Source organism: Mytilus californianus, unplaced genomic scaffold (genome assembly GCF_021869535.1).
Source record: "Mytilus californianus isolate M0D057914Y unplaced genomic scaffold, xbMytCali1.0.p SCAF_3, whole genome shotgun sequence".
In the NCBI taxonomy this organism is placed as follows: domain Eukaryota; kingdom Metazoa; phylum Mollusca; class Bivalvia; order Mytilida; family Mytilidae; genus Mytilus; species Mytilus californianus.
This window is the reverse complement of record NW_026262679.1, coordinates 106,548,185-106,564,943: the sequence shown is the minus strand read 5'-3', so window position 1 is coordinate 106,564,943 and position 16,759 is coordinate 106,548,185. Positions and strand designations below refer to the sequence as shown.

The following is a 16,759-nucleotide window of genomic DNA, read 5'->3' as shown; positions in this document are numbered from 1 at the left end:
CCAAATTCCTAAGCCAACATGCAGTACTCTAATCAATATTTTTTTTTTCAAAAGTTGACTTGTTACTCATGAAAATAAGATTTCAAGTCCCAGGAAATTGGGAGAATGCAGGATTTTGCACCATTTACCCCAGAGCTTCTGGGGGCCTTAAGACCCCAGACCCCCTGCCGTTTTACATTCTCCTCCGGCATTGAGTACACATCATATTGGCCTAGCTACGCCCCTGGATGCTTACAACAAAAATACTCTATCTATTAATTGATGAGGTGTACATATTTCATGTTAAATATATCACTGTGAGAACAGATAGCTATAATAAGGTGATTAATTATAAATTAAATAAATATCTTCCAAGAGATTGATGTGCGTTATGATATTTCTATATTTAACATGGGAATAGTATACTACCAACTTACATGACATACTATGTCCAGACTTCAGATTGGACATATTCCGGAAATCAGGTTGACAGATACTGAGATAGTTCATAAATTATCCTCCGGAGGCAAAATGCAGTCGATTAATTGCCAAACTGTCGTGAACCTTTGACCAAGTGACATAACAAAATCTTTACCCATGGAGCATTCTCAAACCTTGAGGACTAAAGGTCTTGTTTATGCCTTAAAGTATTTTTGCGATGGCATTATCAGTTTGTTTTCGACTAATGAGTCTGATTATCCCTTTGGTATCTTTCGCCTTTCTATTATTAGCTTTTGTAGTAAAGCATATGAACATATAGCGGAATAATGGATTTATCTATTTTTGGAATGTTAAAACTCTATGGACGTTTTTTGATATAAAATTACACACTGTTGGTGGTCCTTTCGATTCGATTGACGGTTATTTACTTTTCTACTCTCTACACTACATTTCCACATAATCTTATCAGTTCTTTGACAAATTTTCTGGACAAATAAAAACTATCTTTTGTAATGAAAAAGGTATATATATACTATATATACTTACTAGATCTATGATGATTATTATTGATAGCTATCTATCTGATAGAAAACAAAGTGTCAGATTATGTGTACGTTTTAGTTCTTGGACAAAAAATATATAAAGAAGTCCCATAAGGATCCCTTCTGGGACCATGCAGTATTATTTAACTTTTTACTTAATTATTTTATTAATTTTGTAAAGGAAGGTGGTCTCTTTAATTATGCTGGTGATAATACATTGTCATACTCAAGACTAGACTTAGATAAACTGATTAAAACTCTGGAGAAGGAAAGTCCAGAACTTTTAAATACAAATTGGTTTTCGGACAATCAGATGGAAGCGAAGTCAGAAAAATTTCAGGTTATTGCCTTTAGAAGAATACACATAATCAAAATTTAAAATTTAATTTGGATTGGAATGAAACTGAGTGTTAAAATATGAAGCCAAATTTATGGGTGTAGCAATTGATTATTAACTTAATTAAACATTGTTACTCATATTTCTGTTGTATATAAGAAAGCATCAAAGCAACTGAATGCATTGAAATGTATTGGGAAACAATTATCAACATTGGAAGAAGTATCTATTATTCAATTAGTATTTCGAGTTTTAATTATTGTCCGATAGTTTGGCATTGTTGTGGAGAAAATAATACTAACAAAATGTGGAAAAATACATTAACTTTTTGCGCTTTATCTCTGATGAATATAAAAGTACTTATGAAAATTTACTTATAAAATCAGGTTTACCATTATTAAGAATTAAAAGATTAAGAAATATGATTTTAGAAATCTTTAAGATTTTACATAAACAATGTCCATTATATCTTCACGAAAATGTACAACTAAAGTAGTTGGTTTCATTATCCACATGCACTTAGTCCTGAAAATATATACATATCTAAAGCCATGATTATAAGTACTGATTTTACTTTTCGTAACGTTCTGAATATTTGAAACCCACTTCTTAAAGAAAACACAAAGCACAAAAATACTATTAAGACATGGATGTGCGCAAATGTAATGCGTCCGTATTTCTATGGGCACCAATTACGCCCCTTTAAGGGCATACGATACAGTAGCCAATTTTCTTCATATGTTTTGTGTTTTTTAATTTGCATTGGGTAATGTATAAAAGTAAGGAGATATACTATCTTGCCGACGCGACAACTATATCCATTTAAAACAAAAGGAAAAGGGTGTGAAGAACAGCAGGTCTCCGAATGATATTCACCAATGAGCAAACACAATCCTGTGAGGTAAACTATAAAAAGCCTGGGATGCGGTAGTTTAAAAGAGAAAATCGCCGAGATTTACTAAAACAATGAAAAACAAATAATAAGACGGACAACAAACAACGACAACTGAACAATAGGCTATTGTTAGGGACACAAAAAGTATGTACCTGGATTTAACATGCCTTCGAGTGTTCAATTTCATCCTTCGCGGCCACTTTACCTTGGACAGGGGTATAATATGTACAATTATGAATGCTTATGATCCTACAAGCTGTCGATACTGTTTATTTATATTTTGGCATTGCACAAGGTCATTTTGTTCTCAGACTGTTTACGACGTCTTTACACTAAATCCGTCGGATGTGTACTGATTAGTCTGGGAGAACCTGATTTATTTATTAGCTGTAATTGCATGGCTTTGAACTAGCTTCCCGAAGCTGCGATTATCGGTGATTTGTATCAATTGTTTTTTATGTAAGTTGTTTTTTTTGTGCTATGTGCCGATCTATTGAGTCGAGTCATTTGCAACTGATTTTTACAGTTTGTTCATATGTTGTGCTGTTACGCCAGTGTCCCGGGTTAGGCGCTCACAAACATGTTTAACAACATAACATTCTTTATGTGCCTATCTTTATGATCATGTATCTTTTTCATAAACTGAATTGTTATGTTTAGGCCGCTAGTGTTCTCGTTTGAATTGCTTCACATTTTTCTTGGCGATGTCTGTTATTGCTGCCTGAATATACGGTATGGGTTTTTCACATTGTTAAATGACGTACAGTGACCTAATATATTACTTCCACGTCATTTGAACTCTGATGGATAGTTGTCTCATTGGCAATCTTACCAATCTCTTTTTTTTTATATTGAATAAGAAGAGTACATAGCATAAAACAAATCCAAAAGACACAAAGTACAGATCACAACTGTCACCTATTTAGTCGCCACTTAATAAATTGTCTTCACATTCTACACCGTGTTTAAAACACAATTGCAAGTTTTTGATTAAATGGAGTTAAGACAGCCATGTTTTGTAAAAATAAATGTTTGAGAAGCAAGAAATGATTTATCTATATGTTCACTAAAATTATCAATATTCAATCAAAACGATAGATGTCTGCTGCTCACGTTTTCAACCTTTCCTTAACATTGTGTTACTCCTCTGACTTTTTCCTTGGATATGCATTTAAAAAATCCCAACTAACTTCTTGATTTCTTAATACTGTTTTCGTATTTGACTATGACTAAATTGAGATGATGGGAACAGGTCAACGAGACAGTAACCTAATGACAAAAATAACCAAAAAGACATTTAAAGGGCAACATACAGTGTTACAATAGACTGGTGTAATTATAATATGTCAAGCTCAAAATCGTTCCGAGTTTGTAAAAATTGTGAATGAATTAAACAGAAACAACCTAAGTTGTGGTATCAACATCCAATTCTCTAAAAAACGAAAAACGTCAGTTATGGAATAAGACATCTACTGACGATATCATTGACTTGGAAATTAGAACCCCGCACGGGCAGGTGCGTTCGACTCTAATCTTAATTGACTAGAATTGTCAGTTTTCCTGCCGAAGGTCGGGGGTTATCTCCGGGAACTCCGGCTTCCTCCATCAATAAAAACTGACATCCACGAACTAGCAAATTGTGCTAAACACCAACAATTCAATCAATCAATCACTGACTTGGAAAAGGGCGGGGTTAAACTCATTTTGTGATTAATAATAATTAAAAATTAGCTCGTATTAAATAATCAAAAATACACATAGAATTATTCTGAAGATCTTGATATTTCTGGTATATTTTTCATGCAGTTAAACATCAATTTCTCCTGATGCATTTCATATGAAAAATCAAGTGACAATTTTATCGATAAATATTCTATTTTTTACAAATGCTGATTTCTCAACAACAAAAAATCACCCAGACCTCTTTTTTCACCGAGACCTCTCATTATTGTTAATATAATTTAGATGCATCACATACATTGTCTATTGAAAAAGACGTTAGTTAATGTTGTTAATTTGACTTTAGCAGCTAACAATACATTTAAGTTAACAGAACTCTTGTAATGGGTCACGGTGTATCTGGAATATTCGCAAAAGTCAAATTAATTTCCGGAAACCTATATTCATGTCTCACAGAACTATAGTTTGCGACAAATAAAAACTGTTGAATGCTGGTAAGTTTATCCAAACATAATGCAAAAGTGTTCAGTCAGTAACCAGTCAAATTAAAAATACCATGGACCTGTTCCTTTAGATTCTTTCATATATGTTTTGACTGTACTGTCAAGTGTCTGGTCAGTATTTTCTCCTTTTCCGATATTTTGGGCATCAATGTGGGTATATTCATCAAAGGCAGATGAAGAAAGCGGCGGCGGTGCTCCTCTTAAAAACGTGTCCTGTTGTTTAAAATTTGGATTATTTTGTGTCTGTACAAACGGAGTACCGTCAGCTATGAATTCGCTTAATTTAGGAATTTTATTCAAAATATGTGAAGAGCTAAATTCGGGTAATACTTCTGTCTGCTGAAAGGAAGACGGCGTATTAAATTGGCTAAGTCTGCGTTTATTTTTAATTTTAGTCCTCTGGTCCGGAGAAAAATCGGCGATATTCTGTTGTTTAAATAATTGTGAATTATCGGCGATACTTTGTTGTTGAAATAGTTGTGAATCATCGGCGATACTTTGTTGTTGAGAAAATTGTGAATTATCGGCGATATTTTGTTGTTGAGAAAATAGTGAATCGAATAGCGAAGGTTTCTGGGACATTGCCTTTGGCTCAGTCGATAAACGTTCGAACTGATTAAACTCATTTTTGTTAAAAAGGTCAGTCAAATTTTGATCGAAATTAGGATGATCTGTTAGAGAGTTGATTCGCTGTATTCCAATAACTGGATCGACTGAGTTAAATTCTCCAAAACTTGGTCTCCATCTTGGTTTTCGTCTAGGCTTCTTTGCAGTCACCACGATATCTTGAGCTTTTATCATATCAGCCTTTATCATGTCAGCTTGTAATCTGTCTGCCCTCATACTGTCTGTTTTGATATAGTTTGCCTGAAGTTCTTTTGCCCTCAACAGTCCATCTGGAGGTTGTCGTCGTCGTCTTTTTGTTTTACGACGACGGGTCACCGACCCAGCACCATCTGCATCCATCATAGCTTGGACTGCGTTACGTTTCAGTAGGACGTGATTTCTCCCACCATTCGGATAAAAGTCCTTCAAGTTGTTGAATTTTTCAATAATAGTTGTTTCCTCCGGACTTGCACTAAGCTTAATTTTCCTTAGTAGTTTTTCTTCATAATGCCTCGGTAGGCTGTTTAACTTCTGGCTATCGGCTTCTGAAATGACAAAAAGGGAATATCAACCTTCAGCAAAGAAATAAAATGTAATCATTTATATAGATTTCATGTTTAAAAAGATATGAAGTTATTACATACAAATTATCTTTCATAAAAACTTGCCATACATTGATTTTGTTGTTATCAAACCAGTCAGAAAAATTCAAACGAAATAAAATGAATCCACAGTATGTAGATAAGAAAAGAAGACGTGGAGCATATCATGCTCGTGACAGTAACCCAGCAACATAGCGATACAAGATAATTCTCTATGAATTGCTTTTGAATAATTGAGTTTGTTAATAAACAAAAAGCCCCGTTCACATGATGACAATAAATTTGCCTATGTATGTAAATGCAAATGTGTAATGGGTTCACGTGTTTTATATGATAAAGGTGTATTTACGTTAAATGCACATAGGCAATAAAAGAATTAATATTTTTTCGAAGATTGAACTTGAAAGTCGACCCATAAAGTAGGGGCTTAATCCGTCTGTGTCTTGTTCCAAAAATTTCGTAAAGATTTCTTACTGTATATAAGACCCAAAGGGACCCAAAGGCCCGGGATGAGAACTTGTGAAACGTTATAAAAGTGAAAACCGACGTTATGATTTATGCTGAAAACATATATATAATGAGAAAAATTATTGCAGACAGCAACCTACAAAACACAATAGATAATAGTCTCATGGTTTTGGACAGCACATAAAGTATGTGTGGCGGGATAAAACTCAAACTGGTAAAAGTTGTTTTGGGCGTTCAACTTGGGACAGTCTTGTAACAGTTGAAAATAGGCTACACTCAATTCGGTGTGTATGTCAACGGTAAATGTGTTTCTCTAATAGAAGTTCCTCTGGAAACTGTTATAAAGACTGCTATGGTATATGTTCCTGTTTTAACAACTGTTCCATGTCCTTTTTTTCACTGGACAAATTCTGATATATTTCTTCCAGTGGAAATGATATTCAAGAATATTTCTTCCATTTTGAGCCAATATTTTAAAAGAGCATTTATCCAATTATGTGCAGCACTGAATGTTTCGCTGCAAATCCCATTTAAGACTATGCATTTTACTCTAGAGACCAGATTTCTGAATCTCATTTTAGTCTGTTAGTAAATATGTACTTGCTCGGACACAAAGACCTCGAAATAGAACCTCAGGGGTTAACTGGATGTAGTTAAACCCTTGCTAAAGTGGGTGTCCGATTAGTTGTGCGAGATGTATACGCAGTCACGTTCGATCGGAGTGGGGATGTTAAATCCAAGGTATCGCGTAGAGTGAGTGCCACACTCTCCACGCGTTACACAGACTAATTTCACTCACATGTATTCAACGTGAATTCAAATTCATGTGAATCTTACGTGAAGTTCACGTGAATTTCACCCCAAACGAGCTTATAGAAAAATAAGCTTATTCAAATAACATTTAAATTTCAAATTTAATCAAAATAATAAAAAATACCATTTTTTTTACTGTTCACGTGAGAATTTTCATGTGAGATTCATGTGGATCTGAACATCTTCATGTGAGTTTCATGTATAAGCTCGTTTGAGGTGAATTTCACGTGAAATTTTTTCACGTGAATTACACGTGAGATTCATGTAAAATTCACGAGAGCAAAATTTTCCTGTGTAAATCACTCTTGCAATAACTCTTATATCGGTCTGCAGGTGGCCAGTTACAGGTCTATTTTTTTTATTTGTAAATTTCTAGAGTTATAATTTCCTTTCCGGCTAAACTAATTTCGGTCTATTTATAGTTACTATTATCGCAAACGTAGCGACTTGAAAATCAGAGGTATATTTCTTTCATGTGTGACCATACATTGAAGTAAGGTGACCTTGCATTTCAATATAAAGTATTTGATTTATGTTGCGGAACCAAAATGACTTACAGACGGACGCAGGACACATATCAACATTTTAATGAACTAACAGAAGGACGGTCGATCGGGTCTATGATAACTATAATATCCTCGCTTCTTCGTAGCTTTGGATATACATATATTTTGCGTTCATAAGCACAAAATACAGTGTAAATTTACATGTGTAAAATTTGACTTTTGCATCAAGTGAGTGGTTCGGTCATGCAAATTTACCATCATTGTAATCTGACTCAAAACGCGCGCATTTGCGTTCATATATGAACATAAGAAGATGTTGTATGAATGCCAGTAAGATGTACTCTCCACCAGGGTTCAAATGGCGTATAGAAGTTAACGTTAAATATGAAAATAAGAAGATGTGGTATGATTGCCAATGAGACAACTCTTCACCAGAGACCAAATGAAATAGAAGTTTACAATTTTTGCACGTTTCACACCCATATACATTTCTACATTTATATTGTTATAAGCATACGACACTGTTTCCAATCTATTTTAGATGGAGGACGATATTTCGGTCCTTTCTTAAGAAAAGTTCTGACCTCACGGTCTTCGACGATGTTGAGGTCTCCTGTAAGGACATGTCGTCAGGTCATTAAAGACGCTCTGTCTGTCGACTGTAAAAATTGGTGTAAACGTGAAAAATCTGATAAAAAATCTTTAGATAGTTATTTGAATAGAATTATGAATACTGTTAATATTCGTATATCTCATTTTGAAAACAATTCTGAAATTAGTAATAGGGTCCATGATATTCCCATTTCTAGAATAAAAAATAAACTCCAAGTACTCGCAAAGCGGTTTGTGTTCGTACCGGCAGAAAAAGCAGCAAATAATGTAGTGGTGGTGTGACGCATATTCTACACGGAAGTTCTCCAAAACGAAATTACAAATTCTTCTACTTTCAGGTCCGTACGCTCCACAGAGAGTCAAATTGTAAACAAGCATATCACTGGCACTACCCAGCTTAAAGCCTCTTCCGAACACCCTACTATGTACTGGTTACCTAAATTGCACAAAAAAACATTTAAATTCCGTTTCATCTCCGCGTCTAGTAAGTGTTCTACTACCAATCTATCAGTGCTTCTAACTACCTCCCTTACTACTATCAAAGAACTTGTTATTAACTTTTGTTATAAAGCTTATGAAAATAATGGTATTAATTATTTTTGGAGTGTTAAAAATTCTTTAGAGGTTTTAGATAAAATACATGCTTCTGACGGTCCTTTTAATTCTGTTGACAGTTATGATTTTTCTACTCTCTATACTACACTTCCACACAATCTTATCAAGAAAAAGTTTTCATATTTAATTAAATGGTCTTTTGAAAAAATTTTCTCCTGGACAACATATATGTACGTATCGGCGATAAAGTGTATCGACAAGTAGTAGGTATACCTAAGGGCACTAACTGCGCCCCTTTAATAGCAGATTTATTCCTGTATTGCTATGAATCTCAGTTTATGACCAAACTCAGTAAAGACACGTCATTGTTACATTTGGTTGATACATTCAACAATATCTTCCGTTATCTGGATGATATTTTTTCGTTAAATAATCCAGAGTTCTCTAAATATACTACCGAAATTTACCCAAAAGAACTTACTTTATCTAAATCTAACATAAACAGCAGTAGTTGTCCTTTTCTAGATTTGGACATTTCAATCTCTAAAGGAAAACTCCATCCTTAATTACGACAAAAGAGACGACTTTTCATTCCCTATTGTTAATTTTCCTTTTTTAGACGGCGATGTTCCTTTGGCTCCATCATACGGTGTTTATATATCCCAACTCGTTATGCCCGTGTGTGTAGTGATGGCATAGATTCTAACGAACGTAATCAATGCATCACTGGTAAATTATTAAGTCAGGGATTTCGTTACCATAAATTACGTAAAACTTTTACTAAATTATTTCATAGATACAAAGATTTGATTTGTAAATTTGGCTGTACATGTAGAAAACTGATTAAAAACGGTATTTCACATCCTAAATTTTACGGTAATATTGTACTTAAAGACCCATTGGTGGCCTTCGGCTGTTGTCTGCTCTATGGTCGGGTTGTTGTCTCTTTGACACATTCCCCATTTCCATTCTCAATTTTATTAAAGCGTGGAAATCACTATGTGATCCGTGTAAACTCATGGAACCTTTAAACAAACTTATTAGTAAAGGTTATCTTACCAATGTTGTAATTAGATCTTTGAATATAGTTTACATTGGCACTAATATCGATATTTTGGTCATCAGCAAATTAAAACATAACTAAATTTGTATTCTTTTCAAACGGGATGCATAAAGACAGACCCAGGTTCATTTTGATTTATAAAGAGGTTAACTCCTAACTATCCTACTGCCTGTCGATACATTTATTTTTGGCATTGCACAAGTCATGTCTTCTTTGACTGTCCATGGCGTTAAAATACTAAATCCCTGGGATGTGTTTTAGTTGATTTTATTCTCTGATGCATGATTTTTTAGTATTAATTGTTTCTGGCTTTTAACTGAGCTGTCAGTAACTGCGAGTACTCTCAAATCGTACTTTCTTGTTAATTTGACCTGTTGATACTAATTGTAATGCTTTTTTGTTACTTAATGTTTACTTATTCAGGGTAATATCTGGTCTATATACCAGCTTTGATAAGTGTTTGGTATCACTAATAATTTTCACTTCTTCGTACTATGAACATCAAAATTATTTATTTTGTAAAATATTCCCCTTCTCCATTTTGAACTGTACACGTATACCTAACAACAAAATTATTTTCATTTACCTGTGTTTATAGTAATTGCAAATGGCTGATATTTTTGTTCAAGCATATTGTTTTTCTTAAATTGTTTAACATTTCACAGCGGTATAACATGTTACTTTAATTATTTTTCCCTTAGTTTATTTATTTTGTATTTACATTGTATGATAAATCAAATTTATTTGTTCAGTGTATGTTCACTGGTGTTAATATGTCTTTTGATTGAGTTAAGCCATTTCAAATGATATTGTATAGTGTGTCTTTCTATGTTGTGATGTTACAATATTGTTTCAGATAAGGGTGAAGGTTTGGTACCATTTAAACGTTTAAACCCGCTGCAATTGTTTGCACCTGTCCTAAGTCAGGAATCTGATGTTCGTTTGTTGATGTGGTTCATAAGTGTTTCTCGTTTCTCGTTTTTTAAATAGATAAGCCCGTTGGTTTTCCCGTTTGAATGGTTTTACACTAGTAATTATTTGGGCCCTTTATAGCTTGCTGTTCGGTGTCAGCCAAGGCTCCGTGTTGAAGACCGTACTTTGACCTATAATGGTTTACTTTTATAAATTTTGACTTGGATGGAGAGTTGTCTCATTGGCACTCATACCACATCTTCTTATATCTATATATATGCAAATTTGTACATGTGAACGGGGATAGAGAGAGTAAGCAATTGTATGCTTGTCCAAAGCAAAGTTTGTTCTCTGAAACAAAAAAAAGGATGCATCACAGAACTTCAAGCTTCTTAACGCTACTAATGACTTAAAATAATAAGGGGCGGTACTTTGAGTACGTCATGAGGATACATGTTTCATTTTGTTTCAAACAAGAAATTGCAGTATGTTTAACCTTACTTAGGTTACTCTTGCTCTTCTATCTTTCGACTCGGTAGAATAAGGTGCTGTGCTGTAATTTCAAGTTATTCTGAGACTATTGAACCTGATTTTATGCATGGTAGAAAACTCAATAGCCAATGAAATATGTTACGGTACTGTTCGACCTGTAGTATAACCCTTGCCAAAGCTGGGTGTCCGTTTCGCTGTGAAGGATGCACGTATATACATTTGTAGCAACGTCCGGTTCTCTCTGCATGTTAAAGAATCCTCGCGACAACTATTCGAAGGGTCCTTAAGTGGCCTGTTGCCTGTCCCAATCAGGTGTAATACCTCCATTGATTTTCCTCTATTAGTCTTTGTTAAATTTGCACTTTTCAAAAAATTGTGCAGAATTTATCTTTGTTTCAAATAAAGAAATACTTGGCATGAGTAAAGTTTTATCCTGTCCAGTACTATAGAAAAAATTTCAGATAACATTTCATTGCATATAAGAAAATAACCATCACTGGAAGTTTACCAATCAAATGTTCACCTTTTATTAACCTGTGTACAAGCTTTAGTAACCATGTAACCTCAAGTTTCCAAAATCTTCTAAAGAAACCCCAAATAAAAAAAATATGGTGCTTTAAATACCCAAGATATATGTTTATGACCCAGAAATGATTTACTGCAATAAAATGTAGGATTATTTACCTACAACTGCCAAATTCAAGGGAATAGTTTGTTCGACCTATTTTCCTATGCAAATGCAACCGGATGTGACGTACTATGATTTGGTGGTATTACCCTATCAAATAAACCCAGTTAATAAATTCCAGTGGCATTCCAAATTTCCCGCCTTTCACCCATGTCGACAACCATTGCAGGCAATTGTTTTAATAGATAATTTGTTCTCGTCCGTCCTGAACATGCATGAAATATTTGTCATAGGACATAAATCAAGCAAAACAACAAATGAATCAATCTGTACGGTGTTACTAATGAAGATGAATAAAACAGACTGTTTAATTTTTCAAGCATGTACAAACATTTATTAAATTTATTCATGTTATATTAAAAGGTCATTACGGGTTTGCATTTGGTTCATTTCTTTTTTCTATGAATGACTTTGTAAAGTAATAATAGATGATGATGGTGATGGATCTGGTATTATTTAGTGTTAAATTAATCAGGCACCTGTTATAAGTGCTACTACTTAAAATAGAACATAATTTGCATTCATAAAGTAACATTATACCACTAGGGAAGGCAATGACCATATCACAGCACTCAAATGTTCTACAGAGCGAGTGTATAACTACACAAGGATTTAAAAAAATATGAAAATCGACCAATCAGCTTTAGACATCGCCAAATGGGGAATTTTCTATAAAAAAACATAAAAAAACCACCATCTAATCAATCAGTGTATACATCTTTAAAAGATGTTTTGTTTCACAATACAAGACACTTGAAACTTAATCAAGCAATATTAAGAATTTGCTCTGGTTACCTTCTTTATTGGAAAGATGAAAATCATTGTGAAACCAGTTGAACTATATTATATTTGGCTGTTATTTAAGAATTGAATGCTTCTTTTGTAAATTTATTGGGGTGTAAAAGCGTTGACCGAAGTACATTTTGTATGAAGCGCGGAAGCGCTTCATTCTAAAAATGTGCGCACGGTCGATGTTTTTTTTTCAACCCTATAAAATTACTAAAAGAAGCATTCAATACTTATAATTACATGTTTTTGCTAGGATCAGGAAACACAATTTCTATCAAGTTTTTCTTTTATTTACCTGTGCACTTTATTGTTAAAGATCGTGTTTTCATGAATGTTACATTTCATTTTGAAATCAAGGTTAATTTTAGAATGACGCGAGATTGCTGTTAGCCAATCAAAATAACGTATTAAAATGAAACATACATGTAATGTAATTATAATGAATTGAAGGTGCTGTATGATAATTCCTAATTATTGATTTCACACCCGATGAAAATCATGCCCTGTCCCATTTCCATATTTTTATAGACTCAAATAGGTGAATTTAAGATTAAAAAGAATGAAACACCAAAGATTGATAACAATAATAAACTGGCAAATAAAACTAATCAAAGTGACGTGCTGTTAACTCGGATGACCCCTAGATCTGATGACTGGAGAATAAATCATACAAATTTCCATCTCCCTGTAGACGTAGACGGCTGTCATACTTTGAGTGTCGAACATTTAAGCCACGTTTACATGTAAGATGATGACAAATTTACCAGTTTATCAAATGAGTAGGTTATGTGGACACAGAGGATCGAAAGGGACAATTGAAAAAGTGAAATGTGTTATACACTGTCTGAAAGCCGGATAATGCATTCAATAAATTCGCATTCCGATGACATGTGATTGTGTATAAAACCAAAACGTAAAACAGATTTCCCCCAATACGAGACTGGATAAGTTTAATAGAGTCAGGAATCTGATGTTCAGTTGTTGTCGTTTGTTGATGTGGTTCATAAGTGTTTCTCGTTTCTCGTTTTTTTTATATAGATTAGACCGTTGGTTTTCCCGTTTGAATGGTTTTACACTAGTAATTTTTGGGGCCCTTTATAGCTTGCTGTTCGGTGTGAGCCAAGGCTCCGTGTTGAAACCGTACTTTGACCTATAATGGTTTACTTTTATAAATTTTGACTTGGATGGAGAGTTGTCTCATTGGCACTCATACCACATCTTCTTATATCTATATAATTCTATACTCATTTGACCCTTCCTTGTGTAAATAGTATGCGGTGTCTGTTTTTCTTATTTTCAGCATTGTCTTTTTTGTTCTTTGATTAGTTTGCATAGTTTCAATTTTAAAGGCAAGACCTCATCAATTTCTTAATCATGCCATGATTAAACTCATGCATAAAATATTAAATGCATGTACTTTATTAAATTTTTATAACAGCAATTGACATTGTTTAAGTTAAATAAATAAATTGTTCTAACGGAAGAGGTAACTCACAGAAGCCTATTTTGGCTTAATCAATAGTGGTTCCGGGAACTTTCAAAAAGAGGGAGTGGTAACATGTGAATAAGGGGAGGAGGAAGGAGGCAAACCTTAGTTTACTATCATTATAATGTTTACTTGATTTCCAAACAGTTTAAATACATTGGAACTTGTGAACCCCATATCTTTTTACTGGTCCATTTTCCTTACAACTAAAAATCATGTTTTAACATTTCTTTGATTTTTCGTTGATATTATCAGTATAAATGGGCATTGATTTTTGTAATATACCTGAAGTTATGAACATTTTTCTCTTTTCTCAATCGGTTGATATGAATAAGGAGATATTCAGTAAAAGCTTGGAATAGTCAATGTATTATGTCCCAGGTAAAAGTCAGAAGGGCAGCTACGCATAAGATTAACACGCATAGCCATCTATTGACTTTTTTGCGATATTGTTGGAAACAACTGTTCGGCTGTTTGTTGGGCTTCAGACATTGGAATAAAGTGTCTGCATTAAAGTCAAGGGTGTAGGAGCCGGGAGTGGGGCAAGGAGGACAAACTATGTTAATGCCCATCAAACTTTTTGGCAAAAAAAATATTGAACACAAAAAAACGAAAACGAAAAAGGACCATGACTTACTTCTAGACTATTTATAGAATACAGAAAAGGTATTTATTTATTTTTCCTTTTTTATTTTCACTTTCAGAAGTTTGTCCCCCTCTCCCATTTTTCAGTTTTATCCTACACCGTTGAAAGTTGTTACACGGACTCGAGTGCACGAACATATATGACTGATACCTTATTATTAATTCATATATTGTTATTTTGTTATCGAAATCATTAAAATTCGCTAAACCTGGTCCAATATTCCGCTAAAAGCTTTAATTATTCGGTTTTTTGTTTGTCTCTTTCAATAAATTAAATTTTGGAGGAAACAAATCATATATAACTAAAGAGACGGAAGATACGACCAAGAGAACATCTAAAACTCATGTCGAAGAGACAACGTCTTGGCAAAAAACGGAAGACACCGAAAAGTCGGTAAATTTTGATGGAAAATATTTGTTTTCCGATGATTTTGTCGTGTATAGATAACATAAAACAGTTGTTTTTTTCCAAATTGCAGATTGAAAGCTTGATTTTACTTCTTTTAATTCTTTCGGTTGCTCATACTTGAATGAGTACCAGAATGAAGATAACCTGTTGATAAATATAATCCGGGATCGAAAGTCGGTAATATCAAATAGTGATACCTGATCAAATGTAACTTATAACTGTGACGCTTCTCTACTATTTAACCTTTGACTGGTATACGTCATCAAATCAAGAATCAACCGGCGTGCACAGATATTCATGATTGTTTGAGTAATTTTTCTCACCACAAAACATTATAGTGTTGATATCATAAATAAATGCTCTTAACAAAATTATTGTCATGAAATGAAAAGCATCACACTCAGAGAAATCAATAAGCCATTCGGAACAGCATAATTCTTCCCCTTCGCTTAATTGTTCAGTAAAACTAATACAGTTTTCAAATAACTGAAATTGGGAGATTTCACTACAGATTTCATTGGAGTAATAATTAAAAAGCACTGCCGTACTGTAAACTCGGGTGACTCCAAGACCTTATGGCTGGCAAATAAATTCTGCAGATATCAATCTCCCTGTAGACTGTTAGAAGTAACTTTCAGTTGTTTTCTTACGTCCAGTCTCAAATAAAATTGAGGACAAAATAAAATATTTAACATATGACACATAGAAACTTTGTAACATAAGGTATCGGCATACAAGGTACGAAGAATCCAGGAGAGTTGTCTCATTGGCACTCATGTCACATCTTCTTATTTATACATGTACTAACAGGTACCAATTTGGTAAGTTTTATGGGCACAAATGGTTGACATCGAAAAGGACAACTGAAAGAGAAAATATTTAAAAATCTATCATGTGTGTTTTGTCTTCTCTATTTTGTATACGTGACATATCATTTATATAAGATTGTCCTTTCTCATAATAAAACCCAGTGATCTCATAAACTTTCTTACCTGCAATAAAGAAAATTATTTGAAAAGTAATGATTGAAATAATCAGCTCCTTCATAATTACTATCCGAACACTTCCCGTTCTAAAACGCTGACGTTCCAGTCAAATACTTTCCAATAGTCTCTAAACAAAAGAACATTTTATATCTTGTTTGATATAATTTATTGCACAGATGTAATGACCTTTTGTGACAGGTGACGAATACAACCGTCAGGTTAACGAAATATCATGATCATCACGGTATGTATAGTGTCTGGCTGAGATCGTGTTTTTTTTCGAGTGAATCGGTACCCTTTTTCGAGTGTAGACCAGCTTTTTTTCGAGTAATGTTACATGCGATCAGATCGACTTACTGCTATTTCCCGAGTATAATAATTTTATTCATGACTGTTCATCTTATTCTGAATACTATAATGCTTTGAGCACAATTGACGCACAATTTCCTTGTATAAAAATAAGAAGATGTGGTATAATTGCCAATGAGACAACACTCCTTGATGCTTCATACCTAATATGCAGATACCTTATGTTACGAAGTTTCCGTCTGTCATATGTCCATTGTCCTTGACCTCATTTTCGTTGTTCAGCGACTCTTGAAAAAAATAAAGTTTTTTTGACATGTGAATTGCTCACATATTATGAGTAATAGGATAACATATCAGCGTGTGCACTCCTGTTTAATAAATTGTCCTGTTTTTTTTAAAGAAAATGTGAGTAAGAAAGACGGCATTGTTGGGCTTAAAACA

The 16,759-nt window shown here is 33.8% G+C and overlaps 1 protein-coding gene across 1 annotated transcript; it reads right to left on the bottom strand.

The window, feature by feature from the left end:
• Positions 1 to 3,957: 3,957 nt before the first annotated feature.
• LOC127735690 (uncharacterized) lies at positions 3,958 to 16,149 on the bottom strand. Its single transcript, XM_052245953.1, has 2 exons — positions 16,016 to 16,149; positions 3,958 to 5,528 (listed from the first exon to the last, which is right to left on the bottom strand). Exons 1-2 carry the CDS (start codon positions 16,068 to 16,070, stop codon positions 4,420 to 4,422), a joined length of 1,164 nt encoding a protein of 387 aa, XP_052101913.1. The 5' UTR covers positions 16,071 to 16,149; the 3' UTR covers positions 3,958 to 4,419.
• Positions 16,150 to 16,759: the final 610 nt, after the last annotated feature.

Coding starts and splice junctions, on each gene's coding strand:
- LOC127735690 (XM_052245953.1), bottom strand. CDS start 16,070: ATGAAGGAGCTGATTATTTCAATCATTACTTTTCAAATAATTTTCTTT. Junction 5,529..16,015: donor AATAATTTTCTTTATTGCAG/GTAAGAAAGTTT, acceptor TTGTCATTTCAG/AAGCCGATAGCCAGAAGTTA.